Here is a 21,363-nt window from a genome sequence, read left to right as displayed (position 1 = left end):
GCTATCTGCAGTTGCAAATAGCTCTTTCTCTTTCTCGTTCCAAATATCTCCGAATCTCGAGCCAATCAACACTTTTTATTACCAGATTCGTGTTCACTTGGCATAGATCTATAAGAAAAGTCATATCTTGTCTCTGAAACATTTTTCGTGTCGAACAGTTTTATCGATAGTGACAGTTGACAGCTGTTCAATCTTTCGACATGGTTTTGGCGCTGACAATGACTTTTTGACAATGCTTACTTAAATTTTGTAGATTTTTTGGTGATTTGTGTTTTTATTTTATCCAGTATTGTTTCAAATTGGTATCGGTTCATACGGAAATATTTAAAAAAAAATCATCCACAAGCTCCTTATACAGTGTCCAAAACTCTCCTTCGGTTTTTCTATTTTTTAACATGGGATGCACATCAAAACGCCTCCGTGCTTTTTTATTGCCTTCTTGAGCTTCTTCTTCCAACAATAACGCGATTATACATAATTTTTCGTTCGATAAACGCCGAAACATTTTTGCTGACTTATATTCTGACGCGTAGCTACGAATGCACGTGTATGCATTCATATTGTATGTAAGTACTCGAAAATGCGACGTAAGCAATATTGCACCGTATCGTCATGGCCTGTAATGTATAAGTAAGCCGATTTTGCCTTGCACTCGGCCAAAGTGCTGTACACATGACGTGACCGCGACGTGTAGGTAGATATTAATACATAGAAATGTAATAAAATGACATATTTGAAACGGAGTCGTGCAGTGCTGAAGCCGTGCAGTGCTGTTAAGTATGAACAGACCTTTAATATGAATAGACCGCACACGGGTATCAGGGACGTCATTATAGCTTATTTCAGAGGGAGGGGGGGGGGCAAAAGCTGGTTAGTTTGTGATTTTTATTTTATAACACCATTTTTTTAAAAGAAGATTCTGATCAACATGTTTAAACCGGTAATTGGATTATTAGTCACATCACGATCGCCTAAAAGACAATTTTTGGCATGAAAATCGCGAATACGGAATATTTGGCACTCGAATTCTCATTAGTACATATGTATGATTGTTATCGTTAGTATGATGAACTTTTCGGCTGCCAGATGTCTGTTAAAGAGATTATAGTAACTTTTAGGTGAGCGCTTTGTGACCAATAATCACCGAACCATTTTAACCTGTTTGCAGTTTCTGCTGACCTATAGTTTTAGTATCAACTAATCGATCTGATTAAAATTAATAGTGTTTCAAATGACGTGTATGTGCCTGGCCTGACCTAGAAGTGGAAAAATGCCCTCTCTGAGCCCCCAAATAGCGTCCCTGATGAGGGTCTACCTCGTTCCACTAACTTGCAATATATCAAGACTCGTTTTCCCAACTTCTTCGGTGTATATCGTCGTCGAGTTTGTATATGTATGTATATACAAAACATATACGAAAATGTTTTAGATTATAAAATACTTATTTTATGGGGAAAAAAATATAGTAAGAATTCATTTTTGAACGTTTTCTTAATTATTTTTAAGGTGTGTTAATAATTTCAAAAATTATGAATGATTATTACATCTATATGTATTACATCTAGATATATGTATGTATATATAAAAATGAATGTCAAACTAAATTAAGTACTCTCTTCAGTGGTGTCACCCTAATTTTGGAACAACGGGTTTCAAAATTTTTTTTTTATTATTATTATACACTAGTTGTTTTACCCGGCTTCACTCAGTATTTATAATATAAACAGCTTAAACATGGCGAATCTAATAGTAAATATTCATTTGTTTTTTTATTAAATTTATTTGAATCGGAAAAAAATCGACTCGTCATAGAAATTTTGACTTGTTTACGAAGTTCCCAGCCAATGTTTCTTACGTACAAAGTATCTTTCGAAATTATATATAACCAGAATCTGGCGGATTTTGTTTTGTGACCTTCTTTATTTCTCAAATATATAGGTAGATAGTCATGGGTTGGTCACACCCGAATTTTTTTTATTTCATCATCATCATCATCATCATTTACAGCCATTCGCCATCCACTGCTGGATGAAGGCCTCTCCAACACGCTTCCACTCGTCTCTGTTTTGCGCAACACTCATCCATCTCATTCCGCACATTTTCCTAATTTCGTTCACCCATCTTCCTTGCGGTCTTCCTTTTACTCTTTTGCCTTCTCTCGGGTACCATTCAAGCACTTCTTTTGTCCACCTTTCGTCCATCCTCCTAGCTACGTGACCCGCCCATTGCCATTTCAATCTCTTCACTCTATCCACTATGTCCACTACCCTTGTCATATTTCTCACCCACGTGTTCCGCTTCCTGTCTTTCCTCGTTATGCCAAGCATACAGCGTTCCATACTTCTTTGAGTGCATTGGATTTTATTTTGCATCTTGGCGTTCAGTGTCCAAGTTTCACATCCATACGTCATCACTGGCAAAACGCATTGATCAAAGATCCTTTTCTTCAGGCAGAGTGGCATTTTTGATTTAAAAACAGCATTCATCCGTCCAAATGCACTCCACCCCAATTTCATACGTCTCTTTATCTCTTCATTTTTACTACCAGACATGTCAATTATTTGACCTAAATATAAATAATTATTTACTACTTCTACTGGTTTATCATCTAAGGGGATGCTATCAGGCATGCAATAACTATTGAACATTAGTTTAGTCTTATCTACGTTAATTTTTAATCCTACTTTTCTACTTTCCCTGTCCAGCTGTGTTAGTCTGATAAGTAGGTCAGCTGAATCACGAGCTACTAAAACTATATCGTCTGCGAACCGAAGGTGACTCAAAAAGCGACCATTGATGCTTACTCCGGCTGTATCCCAATCCAATTTCCTGAAAACTCCCTCAAGCACCGCATTGAATAACTTGGGCGAGATTGTATCTCCTTGTCTTACTCCTTTTCCTATGCTAAATCTATCTGTACCTGAAAAAATTTTAACTGAAGCTGTGGCATTCTTATATATTGTAGCTAACAGTCCCACATAGGGTTCCGGCACTCCCTGTGTTTTTAGAGCGTTAAGTACTGCATTATGACTAACTGTATCGAAGGCTTTCTCATAATCGACGAAACCTAGGCACAGTGGCCGTTGATATTCGTTGGCGCGCTCGATTAGTTCGCCAACTACTTGGAGGTGGTCCATTGTGCTGAAATTTGCCCTAAACCCTGCCTGCTCTATAGGTTGGTTCTCGTCGAGGATATTCTTCAGCCTTTCTGTAATAACCTTCGTGAAGAGCTTGTAGACCGCTGAAAGTAGACTAATGGGTCGGTAGTTCTTGATATCGCTTTTGTCGCCTTTTTTGTGTATTAAAATGATAGTTGCGTTATTCCATCCTTCTGGTATAGCTTGGTTCTGGATGCATTTGCTGAAAAGCCTAGCTAAGATATTAATTAGGGGGGGGCCGCCACATTTTAGTAAGTCGATGGGAATATTATCTTCCCCTGGGGTTTTACCATTCTTTGCAGTTTTTAGCGCGGCCTCTACTTCGCTAGGCAATACTGCAGGAACCCTTTGGCCGTGTGTCGATTCCAGAGTGGGGAATTGGCCGTTGTCGTTCTCGTATAGTTTTGCATAGAACGTGTAAACTCTGTCTATGATTTCTTCTCTATTCCTAATTATTACTCCGCTCTCTGATCTGATTGCGATCATTTGGTTTTTGCCTAAGAAAAGATCCTGTTTGCACTTTTTCAGGCTACGGTTATTCTTAATGGTATTTTCTATTAGCTTGCTGTTAAAATCCCTGACATCCCTGACTATTCTCTTCTTAATTTCCTTATTTACTAGTATTTATACCTATTTAATTACCATTCATTACCAGTTCAGGGCTATGGAGTCGGATAAAAAATTACCGACTCCGGCTCCAGCTTTATTTTATAATTCGATTCCGACTTTGAATCCAAAAGATGGACTTTTCTTGCCAACGTATAAAATTATTAATAATAAAAATCAAGGTTGTGGAGTCAGATCAAAATTTACCGATTCCGACCCCGACTCCAACTCGAACGATGGTGCGTACGCACCAAGCCAACGAAGGGCACCACAGGCCAACTTAGATGAAACCAGTAGCGTACAAAATATCGAAATAAAAATTAAATTCAAATATTAAAATAAAATTATAATTATCATAATAAATTAAAATTAAATATTGAAATTTAAAACAGAACATACACAATTTAAATAAGTTTTCGAGATTGAGCTAAAATTAGATCATCAACAATCATATACAAGTAGTCCTCGACTTAAGATGTTTTGACTTACGAAGATACGCACTGCGATCGAAAAATAGTCGCGAATTAAAATACAAATATCTAAAATTAATAATATGTGCAACTTCAATTAGGTAATATAATATTCTGCCATAGTAAATAATTAAAATCAGATTTCAGATTTTTTGGGCCCCAATATTTTTTTTTTTGATAAGGCTGAACCTAATGCTGTGTTATCCTTATCATTGAGCCATTTTTTTTCTTTGTTGTCTATAATTTTTTCCCAAAATATATAAAATAAAATAAATATAATACTGTGACTGAGCCACTAATGACTAAGTTGAATTAAAGATATATAATATCGTAATTGTAAACGTTTTCAATTTTATATTTCTACTGAAAAGACTTTTATCTTACAAATTAAATTTCCTGACAATTCTCTGAACGTGCCCGTATTTAATGAATAAATCGAGCGTTGCATTTTCAACCCTTCCTTGGATGTTTAATAAGATTTCATTTTATACGAAGTTTCTTAATTAAAAGAATTAACAGTTGGACCAGAGAAAAAAGAAAATCTTTGAAAGGGTTGATTTTCTCCGCCGTCGAATAAAATGCTACATCATTCCCAGACTCGAAATGAATTCACATCGCTTTACACCATTTTAAGTCAAAATTAATTTGAAAAAAGTCACCATGAGATTTAATAAAAATACTGATTTGGATCCTTACATATTATCAAGATAAAATTGGTAAATTAAAAAAATAATATACATATATTTAAAACAAAACCACAAATAGGTTTTTTTCAAAATATATTCAAAATATATGTATGTATTTTAAATTTATTTATAGGAGTCCTAAAAATCGAAAAAAAATCAATTGTTTCCGATTTTAATTGTGCAAAAAGTGATAACCAACAAAAAACCCTACGTCTTTACAAGGGCAATAAACTTGGACAGCTACCGCCCTATCGTTTCTGCCTTTCAAAATTTATGTGTTTTATTGTGGCTAGTTTGGATCGGAAGCATCTCCCTAAACACACGAAAAGGATAGCGCGATATCGAGAAACAAAAGTGCGACAGAGAAACCTAAACAACAGTACATCACCGCAGATGCAACACATGCACCCAATGCGACCAATACACTCGCTGAATTTATATCAAACAATATTAAATAGAATTAAGTAGATGTGTTACTATAAAATTAATGTCTTTATTATTTTTCCGTACAATATTTCGAACAATATTCAAAGTAGATATGTACACATACAATTTAAATGAATAAATATAGTAAATATGAATTTACATAATTATAAGATCAGATATCAATCTCAAAATAATTAAAATTCGAATTGTTGATGTACATCGCAACAAATATATATTTGATCTAACATTAATATTATTTCAGATAAAATTTCCAATATTAATGTAACAATTACAAAAATGGAAAATAAATGTGTGTATACCACTCGGAAATGAATTACAACGTCAAATAATGGCAATGTTGTAGATACAATTTGAAAACTTTTCTTTAAATAAATACATACATACATGTGTACATATGTAGTAATTAAAAAGGACATTTTTTATTTTATGTGGTGTTCAGACGACATGATTTTTGAGTCAATTTTATCAATTCAAAAACTATTGTGATGTGATTTTTTATTATTGTCAACCTACATACATATGTATTGTAAGTAAAAATTTTAAATGTCAGTATGTATTTTTCTTATTATATTCACATCCCTTTACAATTGGCCCCACTCCGTGACAAAATCGCGCACAGCGAACACGTTTCGTATGGTCATCTTTGAAACCCGTTGTTCCAAAACCCCCAATACTGTTGCGTGTGGGTGAAATGGGGGCTTTCAGGATCGGAGAGATAGACGCAGTAGCGTTGTAGAAATCGTTTTATCGTCTGCACCCGTCGGCGCTCCAGGCCGGAATGCTCTAGAGTTTGAGTGCGCCCGATATTTATACTCATCGGGTGCAATACACATACATACATAAACGAAAACCTATTGGTCGATGAGTATAAATCGTAAAATATCAGCCGTCATATCTAGAGCCCGGAATCTGAAGGGGCTGTTTATTGTTCAAAGATTGTAAATGCATTGTTAAAGGTTTGCCGAACCTTTTTTACAAAGGATTTACAACAATGGAACAATAGGCGGCACGTTTCCGGCCCCTTCAGATTCCGACCTCTAGTCATATCCAACCCCTCTATTCGTTGAGGCCCTTTTTGGCGCGAACGAGAGATCATGTGATTAGCGCTCGTAAACCATCGGTTTATGAGCGCCACCCACCTAATCTCTACGTTACAATGCTATGTAGATCGTATTTAGATGGTAGAATTCAGTAGCGGCTCGTCCATCTGGGTTGCGGGGCTGCAGACCACACATTACAGTACATATGCATGCTATTTTTGTCGTCCACACGGGCTGCGGGCTGCAGACCTCCCAGTATAGTACATATACATGCTATTTTTGTTTTCATTCTATCACCGGTTTGGTTAGCGAGCTACTACAGCCTGATTAATATCTGCAGCTCCCCCACTATGAATTCTCATGAGTAGAGCCCGGAATCTGAAGGGGCTGTTTATTGTTCAAAGATTGTAAATGCATTGTTAAAGGTTTGCCGAACCTTTTTTACAGAGGATTTACAACAATGGAACAATAGGCGGCACGTTTCCGGCCCCTTCAGATTCCGACCTCTACTCATGAGAATTCCGACCTCTACTACTGGTAGAATTCCGCGGAGATTTCAATTTGTAACTCGGAGGAAACTACCGAAAATACATTCATTGTGATGAGAAAGAACGAGCGTGAATATGGCGCCTTACGTTGTGATTCGGAATTGTTCGTGTAGCATCGGCAAAGCTCGTAACAAGCACGGCACAACGAGCCGAGCAAACCAGTTCCGCGGTTCCACAGTTCCACAGTTCCACAGTTCCGACCGGGCTGTCGCGGTGCGAACGCGTATCCGCGTCTTTCGCTCTCTGCGCGTTTGTTTATGTCGGATAAAATGGCTGATATTTGACGGGCGAGCGATCCCCAGACCCCAATCATCGTCGTCGATTGTCGTGACTGTCGTGTCGTGTCGTGATTGTCGCGATTGTCGTGATTGTCGGACGACCGACCAGCGAGACGCGATTCTACAGACCGCTTCTTCCACTGAAACGTCACACATAACCTCAACAATGTCGGCCAAGTTTCGGTCAAGTGTCGACGTTTCTTCGCTATCACAGTGCCGTGCCGTTGAACGCTAGTTCAAGTGTTCGACGCTATCTTCAGGTGACATTCGGATAGGATAGGATAGGGACAGGGTGACATCCGACGATTGACAACTGACAACTGACAGTGACAAGTGACAAGTGACAAGTGACAGTTGATAGGCGATCCACGTGCGTCGTCCGTTGCTGGGGCGACGCCCCCGCCAAAACACTGATTATGTAATTGCCATATACGAAGTCTGCAAAATGTACTTGGGAGGGTTTTTGGTGACGGTGGCTGCGACGGTGGTGCTGCTCGCCGGATGTTGCACCTGCAACCTGAACCTCTACCTGAACCTTCACGAAGTCAAGAGATTATTAGGTGAGGACCTCTATCTTACCGTATATTATATCTATCTATCGAGAATATATTCAATAGCATATCTTTACGACCGTTTAAAACAACTGAATTTTTTTTTGTTTTAAAATTTTTAATTGTTTTTTATTATACATATGTAAAATTATTGTGTTTTTTTTTTCGTGTGTTCACGCTTAATTTTCACGTACTTTTTGTTCCTCACATATGTAATTTAAAAAATATAATGTACGTTTACATATGTATGTATATACATAACGAACGTTACTTTTTTATTGAATATTTTATTAAGTATGCAAAATCTCCATACGTATTAATAAAATTATTTGTCGACATATTGGATATTTGATTATTTTTATTAATGATAGCGTTCAATCAATCTGAAATTCATTCACATTCTCAATTGTAAATATGTACATAATTTTTGTATGTTATTTATTTATTTTAATTGAATTTCTATCTTGTTAAATTATAACTTCCTTCGAAACTGAATATGTATAGATTCGACCAATTCGCTATTCAATGAATTTCGGAGTTTATAAATTCCCCATTTGCTTGATATTACAGAAAAAAAGTGCAAAGCCTTAAAGGATTGATAGCTCATTTAGAACATTTCGAGCTATACATACCTCAGTCCATCTAAAGTCTTACGGTTTTTTTTTAATTTCATTTTTATAGATTTTTAGTAAAAAAAACCCAAAATCTCAGTTAATTACTAATACTGTCAAATTTAAAAGTGGTATGTTAGTCAGTTATTATTTTTTTGTTTTCTAATGTTTATTCAATTTTTTTCAAAAATTTGTCAAGTAGGAAAAATCTGATATTTTTTATATTTAAAAAAAAATAACCGAATTTCCTTTAAGAGATAAAACCTATTTAAAAACATGCCCGATTATCACTCATGCAGATGTCTCGTCAATTATTAGAATTAGGGTGTAAAAACCTAATTGAAGGAGCTCACCGAACAAAGACCGCCATTCACAAGCAAGCGACTTTAATTTTAACTTCTAATGTCAAATAAAACAAAAAAATGTTAAAATTATTTATTGTTTATGTTCAAATGCCAATTTCTAATGCATGATATAGTCCTTTGTTTCACTTCCGTGGTGGTAATTTTGAGTTTCATCTCTTCTTCATGGTTCGAAAAGATTTTAATATTTTTCTTATTAGTTGTCATTTCGTAATTATTTTTTTGTTGTTGTTTTGTAATTCCAATCTTTATAGGTACATATAAAATAAATGCTTCAAAATACTTTCTGTTCGTCAATAATTTTGCATCTTATTGTTAAATTAAAGTCAAACATTTCTTAGTATGTTAGTAAGTATGTATGTATATCTCGGGAAATTTTCGCGTCTGTACATATTTTCTTAAATTGTGATTTATATTTTTATACAAAGACATGCCCCTCTCAAGAATGTCAAATGTATTTATTGGCTATTGATAAATTAATTTTGGATATTTGTAATGAAAAAAAATCACCCATAAAATCAATGGTACAAAGAAAATATTTTGTATGTAAAATATTGTTTATCTTCATACGTACCTGGTTTATTCTTTTGAATTAGTTAATTCTAAGAATATGAGGTTTCTTCTAAACAATGGATAGAACGCGGACAAAAAGTTAACAACAAAACATACTCGCTATTTATGAACATTTCAAATAAAATACATATGTATTTGTGTGGCCGATGGTAAATAAAAGTAAAAATTTACAACTTGGTTTTCACCTTGCATTCGCGTGGCTCTTTGCACCACAGGTAGTAAAAGCCAATGCCTAAATCTATTTATCTTTTGACGTTTGAATAGATTTCCTGATAAAATTGTGCACCTCTTCTGTCACAAAATGACAAGCGCAAAAAATAATGCTCAGAAATGTGCATCGCTGCATGGTCCGTTGCGATTGTCAACTTTTTTTGTTATGGAGGTCATTATTCGTCGAAAGGACCTTTTGCAACATCCGTGTGACATATTTATTTATCCCCTTTGTAAATTGAACAAAAACTGCGTTATTCGCGCGGTACATTGTACATAGTTATCGTTTGGAAGATTTAGACCGTAAATCGTTTGCGCAAACATTACATTGATACATTTTGTAACATTTAATTATTGTTAGACGAATCATCTTTTCAATGGATTTATGTACATTTTGTTATTCGTATTATTAATTAATATGTTCTGACTAATAGAAAATGCGTATTTTGAGGCTCCCGTATGTTAGAACTTGATAACAAGTGTTATCAGTTTCAACTACATAATATTAATCCATTTAGAGTTTACCTACTAATGAAATATTGTATCTATTATACATTAGTACTACATACATATATGGATAATATTTATTTATTTATACTTTTGCCATAGTGACATTTCAATGTCGTCACTATGGATAAGCAAAAAAGGGGATATAAAATAAACAAATAAATCAATATATAAAAATAAATCCAATATTAAAACACATTTACGATTTCCAATTAAACGGTCCCTCATTCAGATCAATATATTTTATATTAAACAAATCCAATTTAATAGAAATATGTGTGAGGAGATTGATGCCCCTTGCAACGGGTGACGTAGCCTTCAAATTGGTACGTACTATATGAGAAGAAAACAAACTGCGGCATATATACATTATGCAGCGTATGTATTTATTTACAATTTAGGCCGGAGCGAAAAATGCAAATTTTGAATTATCATCGATAGTCCCAGTGAAAGACTTGCGTTATATCAAGAAAAGGTTAAAGAAAAAAGTTTTAAGAGATGTTTTGTGCCTCAAACCATCTCGACAATTATTCTGCTTACATTTCTAAAAATTCGTAATTATTTTCTGCGTTTTTTGTGTTCAATTTAAAGGTATGTTTCATATGTACATACTATTGGTCAGAAAGTATTCAACAAAACTGTCGTCGTCAAAGATTTAATCAAATGGGTTAGTTCCATCAGGCAAAAACTGCATGTATATTCACATGCATGCATATTTGGTGAATAGCAGGGTGTGATTTTGTAAGGCGAGCAGTGGTTTTGATGTAGTGTGGTTGGCGGTGCCACCTCCCAAGGTGTGAACAAGATAACGAGCCGGTCGACTGAACGCGCGCATAAACAAATCCGCGTATAATCACGCTCCGACCGGTTTTGTTCCACAAAATGAAAAACCGACCAACTCCGGTGATTCACGTTCTTGGCCGTGTGTATCTTACCTGTGAATATGTGTGTGTGTGTGTTCGTTAACCAATCATAACGAACGTCAATACAAATAACAACAACCGCATCCGATCGATCTCGATTGTAATGTAAAATCTTAGACGAGGTTGGAGTTTGGATCTAGTCGATATTTGTTGTTTTTCTTTGGCTTATTTCCGTCGCTAGTTCCATATAATCCTTTGAGTCTTCTAAAAGGTCAAAATAAAATAATGAAATATTATTTAAAAAAAAAATACTACTTCCGGTTTACGAATTCTGGTATTTTTAATTTTCGATGCAAATTAAGCGGAGATGTATGGAAACTTGCACAAGACCAAAGTTCTACTTCCGGTTGTCCGATTTTGTTAAAAAAAATTTATTACTTTAAATCACTATTAGTATTATACACATTCAAAATCAAAAAAATAAAATAATTTTAAATTGTTTTAAAAAAATCCTACTTCCGGTTTACGAATTCTGAACAAACCTTATCAGCTCTAAGTTAGTAAATAAATAATACAAATATAAATTTTCAGCTTGATACGTTCAGGGGTGTAGACGGAATAGTGTCCACAACATTTTTGACATTTCTAAGAGGAAAAAATCCCACTTCCGGTTTATTAAATTTAGTGATTTTTTTTATTTTCATCACATTGATACAAAAATTATACTTGAATTTTTTCGTGAAGAGCATACATGTTTAAGCGGTCGAAAAAAATAGTGGAAGAAAATCGAACAAGAGTAAACTGCCACTTCTGGTTGACGGATGCTTACCAAATTTTATACGTAACTTGTTATTAAGCTTAAACTTCTAGATTTGAAATTTCAATGTAATAAACCAAAATTTTTCTGAGAAAAACATAAAAAACCTTGATTCTCTAAAGTAAAAGTACTACTTTCGGTTCAAGTAAAAATATTAGGGGATAAAATTTATAAGTTCTATTACATGTAAAAAAAAATCAGTCTGATTTGTTTAGCGTTTGGGAGATCTATCTAAAAAAAGAGGACACCTATAAGGGGAGGTACCATTTCCGGTTAATTTAAAAATTTGAAAAAAAATTACGTCGTATCGATAAGAATTTCGGTATCCAAAGTAACAGTAAAAGTTTCAATAACTTAAATAGTTGTAGTTCGATAGGACTAACGGTGTTCAAAAAATCCCCAATATACATAGACACATACACATTTTTTCTCGATCATGAAAACGGATCTGTGATCGATTACAATTAATAAAAAGTTCTATTTGTTTGTAAAAATGATAATTGTAATTGGTAAAGGTGGGGATTTTTTCAGTAAGGGCCTTCGTAATTTTCTACTATTATTTTTATTACTTTATCTATGTACGTAGTAACAATAGATGAAGTTTTGTGATCATGGGAAAATTTGATAGATTCAAACTCGGAATCGATCACTGATCACGTTTTCATGATTTAGAAAAAAAATGCGTGTGTGTCTGTGTATTTTGGGGATTTTTTGAACACCGTTAGTCCTATCGAACCAAAAACTTGGTATCGAGCACTGACATTCTTATATACATGACGAAAATTTTTTTCAAATTTTTTTTTTCGGTCTACGCATTTTTTGTGTCCATGTGAAATCGTACTATATATTATACTATATTACGTAATATATGTTAAATCATACTTTCTTATTCAATTATTTAAAAAAATATCATAAGGTCTTTTTTTTACTTTGTCATAGTCCCGGGAAAATTAATTCTGGCGGCTCTCGGCGGCCCTGTATATGCATTCGCTTTTATTATAAAATATTAAAGAACGTTTTGATTAAAATATTTTTGGGATTCAAGATAAGAATTCCCGGGCCACGACACATCAAAAAATCCGCGAATTCCTAGGAATTTCTGTCCCGGGTCGACCCAACATATGTACATATGTACATATTGGAAAACACAAAATAACCATTCCAAAGTGATGCATGCAGTAGTGAAAATACACGCTATCAGTATTATAAGTGGCATATAAAAATCCAACATGAATGTAGAATATAAATATATCATCTTTAATCTTTACTTTACATATTTCTTCATACAATATATCATTTTCGAACAAACGCGTGGCGTATAATTAATGCATTATTAATTTACGAACCTTCTAAAAAAGGAAAAGACCACTTTGTACCGGGAATTTGCATATATCATTTTCACATTATAGTAAACCATAATACGAAGCTTATTTTTAACATAATACATATTACATTACATTTTACGTGTCTACAAACACGGTATATGGATTTACCACACAGCTTTCGCCACTCCAGAGGCTCTCAAATTATAATAGAAACACCCTCCCCTTCTGTTGAGCTTTAATCATTTACCAATTATGTACTCACGTTTAAGGAAATTTTAGTTCGTCGTGGTTTATTTGGTCTCGGGTGTTGTTTGCACGCAAACTGTCGCGGGTTCAACACCCGCCTCCTCACTTGAAATAGCACTGTGTTCAGGTCCACCGCGAAATTTATGTGTAAATAAATGGATTCTGGTCTCTGGAGTCCCCCGAATGTTTTACCGTTTATTGACACGTATATGTATGTCTCTGAGATTTGACAGGGATATTTAACTTCAGGCATTTGGTTGGGTCGGCTCTAGTTTTTTTCCGGCTTCGATTTAAAAATTCCTCTATTAATTGGTCAATACTATCGAAATTCCCAACTCCACAATTCTAAAAACACAAATTCCAGTAAATTTCTAGAATATACGAAAAATGTAAAATTACCCTAGTATTCGTATTTGGTTCTAAATGTCTGCAGACCCATGGTATAACATTTAATTCATAATATTGAGAGCTTTGCTTGGTAAAGAGGTGATGATTTATTTGCAACATAGAGTGTACTCTCCATTATCCGGGTGCGGATTATCTGTGCTTTTAATATATACATATATATTTTTTAATGTCATTGTTTTTGAATAAGAATACGTGTCTCTTGCGACATATGAAAGCTAGAAAGATCGACCGAAGGAATAGCAAGTGCGTAGATTTGGAACATTTATCAGTTTATACTAATAATGTTCAGCTATTTATTTAATATTTTTTTGTATTAACTTATAATCTCTCATTTGCAATTATAAATGCAGATTTTTTAGATCTTAGGATAATATGGTATTGAAGCATGAACTGTTCCGAGTTCTAGTAAAACCAAAAATGAAGTTGGAGGTGTTCACAAGAGATTGTGATAGTACTGCTATGTGCGTTTAAGTCCTTCTATATGAGAGAGTATGAAAATGTCATCATACGAAGATTTGGATTGAGCGATGTTTACATGATTTAATCTAAAACAAGCCGACAGAATACCAATCAGCGGTCAAAAAGTAAGTTTTTATCGCTTAGTTTAGTTCAACATATGGTGTCTTATCATTAATGAAACGGCTTTGCTGTGCTGGTCTTCTGAAAACTCTTGCTAACGAAGATGATAACTTGATCAATACCTGGAAGAAAATGATTGTATTGGATGCTAAATCTTGGTCAAAAGAAAAACTAATAATACCTACCGGTTCGATTGTTGAGAAAGATTCTTCCTAATATGGAAACAGATTTATCGGATTATGAAGACATTGAGACTTAAATTTGAATTTTATGATATTTAAATTTGTAATAGGCAGATTAATGGAAAATTTAAAATGCTTTGAAAATTTTGATCGGGAAAACATCAAGGAGTAGTTTGATCGTGCTTCAAATGATCCGGATTTTCAATGCACGAGTGATGCGGATATTCTCAATAACAATAGAAACTATATCAAAAAAATAATACTTCGGATTATCCGTATTTTTAAGTTATCCCCAGCATTATCCCGAATGACTTTTATTTTCAAAATAATCACAGGAACATGAAAAAAATTATGATTTTCTGAAAATAACGCTTCTACCATACAAACACCATTGCGAGCGCGGGTTTCTTAAATTTATTTATATGGGGGCTTGAAAGCGAAACGGTGACTTCGGCTTCTTGTCAGTCAAAACTTATCATAATCGAACCAAATAAACGTCAATGAGTGAGCTGAAGTGTTTATTAAATAGTAAAAAAATCAAAACTTTTCTCGAAAAAATATAGGATATGAAAAAACCTACTTTTTCGAAGATTTTATCGAGATAAAATGATTGGTTGGTGGCACAGGATTGTTTAAAATTAATGTTTTTTTTTATTTAACATTACCTTGATATGACGGCAGTTTTCCACTAGGCTCATGAATGAAAATCCAAAGTTCGCGTTTTTCTCTCCGGCCTAATGTACATTGTATAGCATATTGAGACTCAGATAAGTCCTTTAGTCGAATTTCGTAACCTTAACACCTTTGCCTCCTGTGTAAACGTGGGAGTAGCTTACATTCTACATCCTGCTCGTACACGCAATTAATCTACACAGCTGGTATTCTGCTTACACACAGCCCTACTATGTAGCTGTGGTCACATTATATCGAAATGTCAACAGTTTCAAAGGTAATTTAACTCCTTAAATGAGTTTTCCCAAGGTCGTGACCCGTTCCATTGTAATTTTAGGTTCGAATCAGGAGACGAGGAAGTATTCTTAGTCAAAATATATACAAAATTAGCTCGTGTAATAATATAGGTCGCTCACCATGTTTTTCACAATATTATGTTATATAAATTTATTAAATCGGTCCAGCAAATCAGATGGTGTGATTACCGCGTTGCATGACTTCCTTTTTCATAAGATGATATCAAATTGCAATTATTTATTTATTTACTGAAAAATCAACAGACAACAGATGTAGAAATGCATAAAAATAAAGAATAAATGTAATAAAATAAAATAACACCTAAGCCCAATTATAGATTTTTACAAATTACATAAAATGGTACATAGAGACAAACAAATGAAAAAGAAAAGAATAAAAACTAAAACATGACTAAATAGAATAGTACATTACTAAACATAAAGTGATATAATATTGGATAAAGATTATATAATAGAACTAGAAAATGGATCAATCAATCAAGACTCTCCTGATGGCAGTCCTGAATGATGCAAGGAAATACCGAATAGATCAACGTCATTCAGCTCCCCGTTAAACATGCGATCAACACACGTAGATAGGCATACATATGTTAGGGAATTGGTTTTGAAAGGATTAAGTGAAAAGAGTGCAACGTGTCTAGAATACCTAACTGGAATCCTAAAACCAACCTTACTAAGTAAATCGGGACAAACAAGGAAACTATGTAGGAGCTAAAGGAATGTATGTAGCATCAGTGAGTCGTCGCCTAACAGAAAGATTGTTATAAGATATGAGTTTTAAAATATCTGGAACAGTAGTATGGGCGTAGATAAGAAAACGGTAGCGTAAAGATTTGATAAATTTTAGTTTTACTTTTTCAATACAATTCATATGGCATATATGTATAAAAAGGTGACCAGATAATGGAGGCAAATTCAAGTTGAGACCTTTGAAGGGAAAAATAAAGCAATTTAAGTACATGAGGATCATTAAAGGGTTTAGTTGACCGGAGTGGGAATCCAAGAGATTTATATGCTTTATTAGTAATGAAGGAAATATTTTCAAAGTAATCGGGTCTATTATTAAGAATTACACCAATATCCTTAATAGAAGAGGATGTATTTAGAATTGAATGGTTTAAATGGTAATGATAAGATTATGTGTGGTTTGCTTTATAATTTTTTTCCATGCGCTTCCTTTTATCAATGGAATGGGGTCTTTTTGCGTTATGTATCCTTGTTGAAATGTAGTCGCATCAATCAACAGATATTCAACTTTTGCCAAGTCGGTGTCTAGTTTTGTCCCGATTTGAACTCGTAAAGGGCTAATGTCGGTGTAAACCTCTGCACTGAAACCCAAATGTATTTTCAATCACTACAGCATGCCGTTATCTCTCGAGTGTTGGCACGCGGACTAGGTAATTTGGCCAACGATGTCATGCATTATGCCATCCTGCGATATTTCTCCTTTCGTGAAAGTTTTTCTATAACATGTCGCCTGTTCTTTCCCGTAAAATTCTTTGCCCGATGTGATTTTAAACAAATCAAAAGACGATTTCTTATACATTTAAGAAGACGACCAAAGTGAATCGGGGGCTCAGTAACAGGATACTTTTTTTCGAAATATGTACCTGTATAACTAACAAGAGAAATCGACTGTTTGGTGTGTGGTTGACTTGGTGTCGTGTGGTGTTCCAAAACATAAAATAAACGTTTATTTCGAGAGCCGATAGCAGGAGGCCTCGTTTTATCGTCTTTCAAATTTTAGTACTCCGAAGACTTACGACGGAAACCCTTCCATCTTAAATTATAATGAAAGCTATTTTGCTTTATCGTAAGTTCAAAATTTATGACATTAATAATATTTTTATTGTTTTTTCATTAAAATACTTATTGCATCTTAGGTACGTATATGATAGTGTGAGTTGCCAGTACGTAAATATGTATGTATCTTCTGGTTCATGGGATGTTGCGTTGCTAGGCATTCTCGGATTGAAATTAATGTTCAGTCAATAGGGGTCAGAATGGCCTGCCGCCTGTTGTATTGTGACAAACTTATCATTTTTAATAATCTTAACAAGGGGCTTAAAGAAAAAACGATCTTACACAAAGCCGACGCGGCCGTGTTCTCCACCCACCGGTCGGCATTTACGGTTTTTCTTTTTCACTTTTTTATATCACCATTTGTTGATATATGTTTATAATAAAACTGCTATAGTCACTTCACTGGTCCATTCACCGCGCTTATGATGTGTTCGATCGCTCCACGGTCCTGAGTATCGCGTAATGTGAAGAATGTGACGCTTTCAATTGTTGACATTTGATTTTTTTGATATGTGATAAATTATTATGACTGTTCATTTGTAGTCAATTCGTCAATTAAAATTCCAACATATATCTATTAATAATAACTCGTTATTATTCGTTATACGTTATTATTCTAGGACGAATAATAACATATCCAGTTATTTTTCTAGCAAACTGTTAACGGGTGCTAATCAATTGAACTTTAATTTTGACCATTTTCACTTTCATAACAATAATTTACACTCATAAAGTCATAACTAATATGTCGCACAAAAACTAAATTATTTAATGTATTCAACATTAAATATATTATTCCAACGTCAAATATCAGGTATGATATTTGACTTATCAGTATTGGAAATATCAGTATTGAAAAATTAAGGTGTACGAAGTGAAAAGTATTCGAAATTAAGGTGTACCAAATGAATAGCACATATTCTTAAAATTAAAAGTATTTCAAATAAAGTTCTGTGAACTTAGTGAATACTATTAAAAATGAAGTTCAATTAAAAATACGTGTATTTAACAATGTTAACTTGGTCATTGGATATTTTATATTTTGTTTTATTTTATTTTTGTATATACCAGGAAGGTCTAACAGGTAGACCCCAATGCCCCTCCCTAAACAGTTAATAACAAAAAACATTTTTATTACATAAATCACTGTATTTCGAGAGGCTGAAAAACACGAAATTTGCAATTAATTAATTAATTAATCCATAGAGATATATAAATAGAGATATACATATAAATAATCTATGGATTTAGACTATTAGATAATTTTTTACATGTTGTACATACATAAATCAAATTCAGATATTTGTGACAGCGGGTAGGATGATGACGGAGGAACCGTTTCAACAATGAAATCAGATAAATTGGCAAACTGAAATCTGATAAGAAACGATCGACTTGGATTCACAAATATCCAAGTCTGGCCAGCAGTATTAAAGATTAGCGCGGGATCGAACACAGTAGCCTCTCGGTGCTAAACATAAACGCAACCACTGAGTCATACTGGTGGCTAAATAGGTAGGTAGAAAAAGTATTCCATTTTTTATTAATATCAAAGCAAACTAACCGATATAGATTTTTTTTCAAATGGATATTAATATTAATAGACAAATTCTTCACATATTTAAATGCGCCACGGGGGAAATATTTTTACCAATAAAATGAACATTTGAACATTTTTTCTCAAAATATGACGACTGATCTTTATGGGAAAATGTTAGTTTCAAAATTTCATCATTGAAATAAAATTCATGCAAATGTACATACTTTTCATAGGATTGTATTTTTTTAGAATCATTGTCGGAATTCGAATTAGTGGTGTTCTTGTACGCTAATAAGACTAATCGTTTTCACTTTGAAGTTTTTCGCACGTCGTTCCATTTGAATTGTGTCAAATTTTGATTGACGGCTGTATTTACATATTGCTAGCGCTTAGCATAGTCCTATAAGCGTCGGCATAATTGATTGAGTCAAAACTTGTTCTTATTGTTATTATTCATGAACACGTAAATAAACATAAATAAACTCGCAGTTCAAACCTAGCGCTTTCGAAACTTCGGGCCGCGCACACAGTGTAGGTAAATCATTCGTTTAATCGTTTCGACGTGCTCACCATAATGAAATTAATGTTCGCACGAATGGCGTTAACCGTTTGAATACTAATGAAAAATCGGTTATTGAATTATTAACCGACGCTGTAAATCTTCGATCGAAATATAATTTGGCCAAAGTAAATACGTTTCTGTAGAAAAAAATTACATGTGTCTGTTCTGCGAGTGAGTGGGTAGGAATGCGCTTTTGAAATCAATTTATGTACTCGGAAAAAATTATGTGTGTGTAAATATTGTTCTTCGAATTTGAATAAAGTGAGGTGTTTAGACGCGTGGGTTTGTAACACCTGAACCCATTTGCGGGCTCCGCTCATGATTGACATATCTGAAATGATCATCTTAAAACACGGCACATGTTTGAATTGAATAATGCGGACCGTGTTTCGGTAATTGAAATTTTCAAAAGTAGCGTTTTGCGGTACCTGTTGTAAAGCATTAAACATTCATCAGTGAATTTTTCCTATTAATCGTTTTTATACACACGACTGGGAATATACTTTTATTGTATATTCTTGTATTTATTCGTACTAAATTTGTCCTGCCTGCTTTCACTTGGTTAGATGTATGTAGTTGAAATATACAAATTGGCTTATTTTGTGCCTAGAGGCTTTTAGTGCATTATCGCAGGCATCTACGCTTTGTTAACTTAATTTGCGCAAATATGCTCTGTTCTAAAAGCAAAATCCTGTTTGAAGCAACATATTGCATGATGACGAAAATGGAATTTAATTTCAAACATTCTCGAATCAATTAATTTGTGCCGGTAACGCTAAATTTCTCAAAGTAACTTTAGTCTAGGTTTTTATTTTATCTATGTATGTACATATGTAGTAACAATAGATGAAGTTTCGTGATAATGCGAAAATTTGTTCAGAGATTTTGACTGATTGAACTCAGAATCGATCACTGATCACGTTTTCATGATCTAGAAAAAATGTGTGTCTGTGTATTTGGGATTCTGTGTGTTTCTCGTTCTAACATTTGATGACCGCAACCGAATAGTAATCTGAGCATATTCAAAACTTAAAAGACGTTTAATGTTGAGCTTTTTTAAATATAAAACCACCCAAATCCTCGGAAGCAAACATTCTTTGAACTATTGACCATACGCACTTGAGGATAGATAAAATAAGGGAACTCATCTTAAATCAATAGTCATCTCTAAATTATTAAAATTTGATAGTTTCTCGACACACAAACACGGGTTTGCAAAATCAAAGATGTTGAAGATGATGCAGTGTGGAAGTTTTTATAAAATATAAAAAAAAACATCATAATTTCAACAAGTAAGAATATTTGTTAATTAGCATTTGATTTTTTTTATAAATATTTGAATTACCAATATTAGGAATATTAATAATTCAAATATATAATTATGGAAAAAAGCGGGGGGGTTCGTAAAAATGAAACACCGCCCTGGTTCTTTTTTATTTAGCACTTCACCACTGGATCTACATGTATTTGTATTCAATAGTACGGTGTTTTTTGATAAATAACTAGAATAACAAGTAGTCTCAAATTATTGACAAGAAAAAAACATAAAGGCTTAAATTGTCAAAATGTATGTAAATCATTATCACATAGTGAAATTTCAATAACGTTGCGTGCAAATTTCACTTGTGCAGTTTTTACGCGTTGTATTTAAATCACGTTGGTCATAAATCGTGTTTGATTCATTGACATTCTTGCAGCAGACTTCGTCGTAATAAAAGTCGTAAAATATTCTATTCGTCTTCGGCCTTTAAAAACGACCAACAATAAAATAAGCCCGTTTATTATACGCCATCAGATTTTTTATATGCAACGCAATATAATATAAAGCGTACTTTAATTGGTATCGACCCGTTTCCCAAAAGTCACCCAAAAGGTTTGGATTCATAAATTAATACAAACTCGATTAACGATTCATATAATTTTCCTTTTCGCTTTAATAACGTAAGTAAATGAGTAAGTAATGTATACAAGACGAGAAAGTCGGGCTTTTAGTGGTGTCGAG

General features: G+C 33.9%; 1 protein-coding gene across 1 annotated transcript in view; it reads left to right on the top strand.

Annotated features, from left to right (window-relative positions):
* Positions 1-7,101: 7,101 nt before the first annotated feature.
* dnt (tyrosine-protein kinase Dnt) overlaps positions 7,102-21,363 on the top strand; it is a 97,752-nt gene continuing 83,490 nt past the window's right edge. The window contains exon 1 of the mRNA XM_077430711.1: positions 7,102-7,793. Coding sequence (XP_077286837.1) covers positions 7,679-7,793 — 115 coding nt within the window. The 5' untranslated portion in view covers positions 7,102-7,678. The remainder of the gene's footprint in view (positions 7,794-21,363) is intronic.

This window comes from Arctopsyche grandis, chromosome 1, assembly GCF_051622035.1.
Source record: "Arctopsyche grandis isolate Sample6627 chromosome 1, ASM5162203v2, whole genome shotgun sequence".
Lineage (NCBI taxonomy): Eukaryota > Metazoa > Arthropoda > Insecta > Trichoptera > Hydropsychidae > Arctopsyche > Arctopsyche grandis.
The sequence above is the reverse complement of the archived record's forward strand: the minus strand, read 5'-3'. Positions and strand labels throughout refer to the sequence as shown.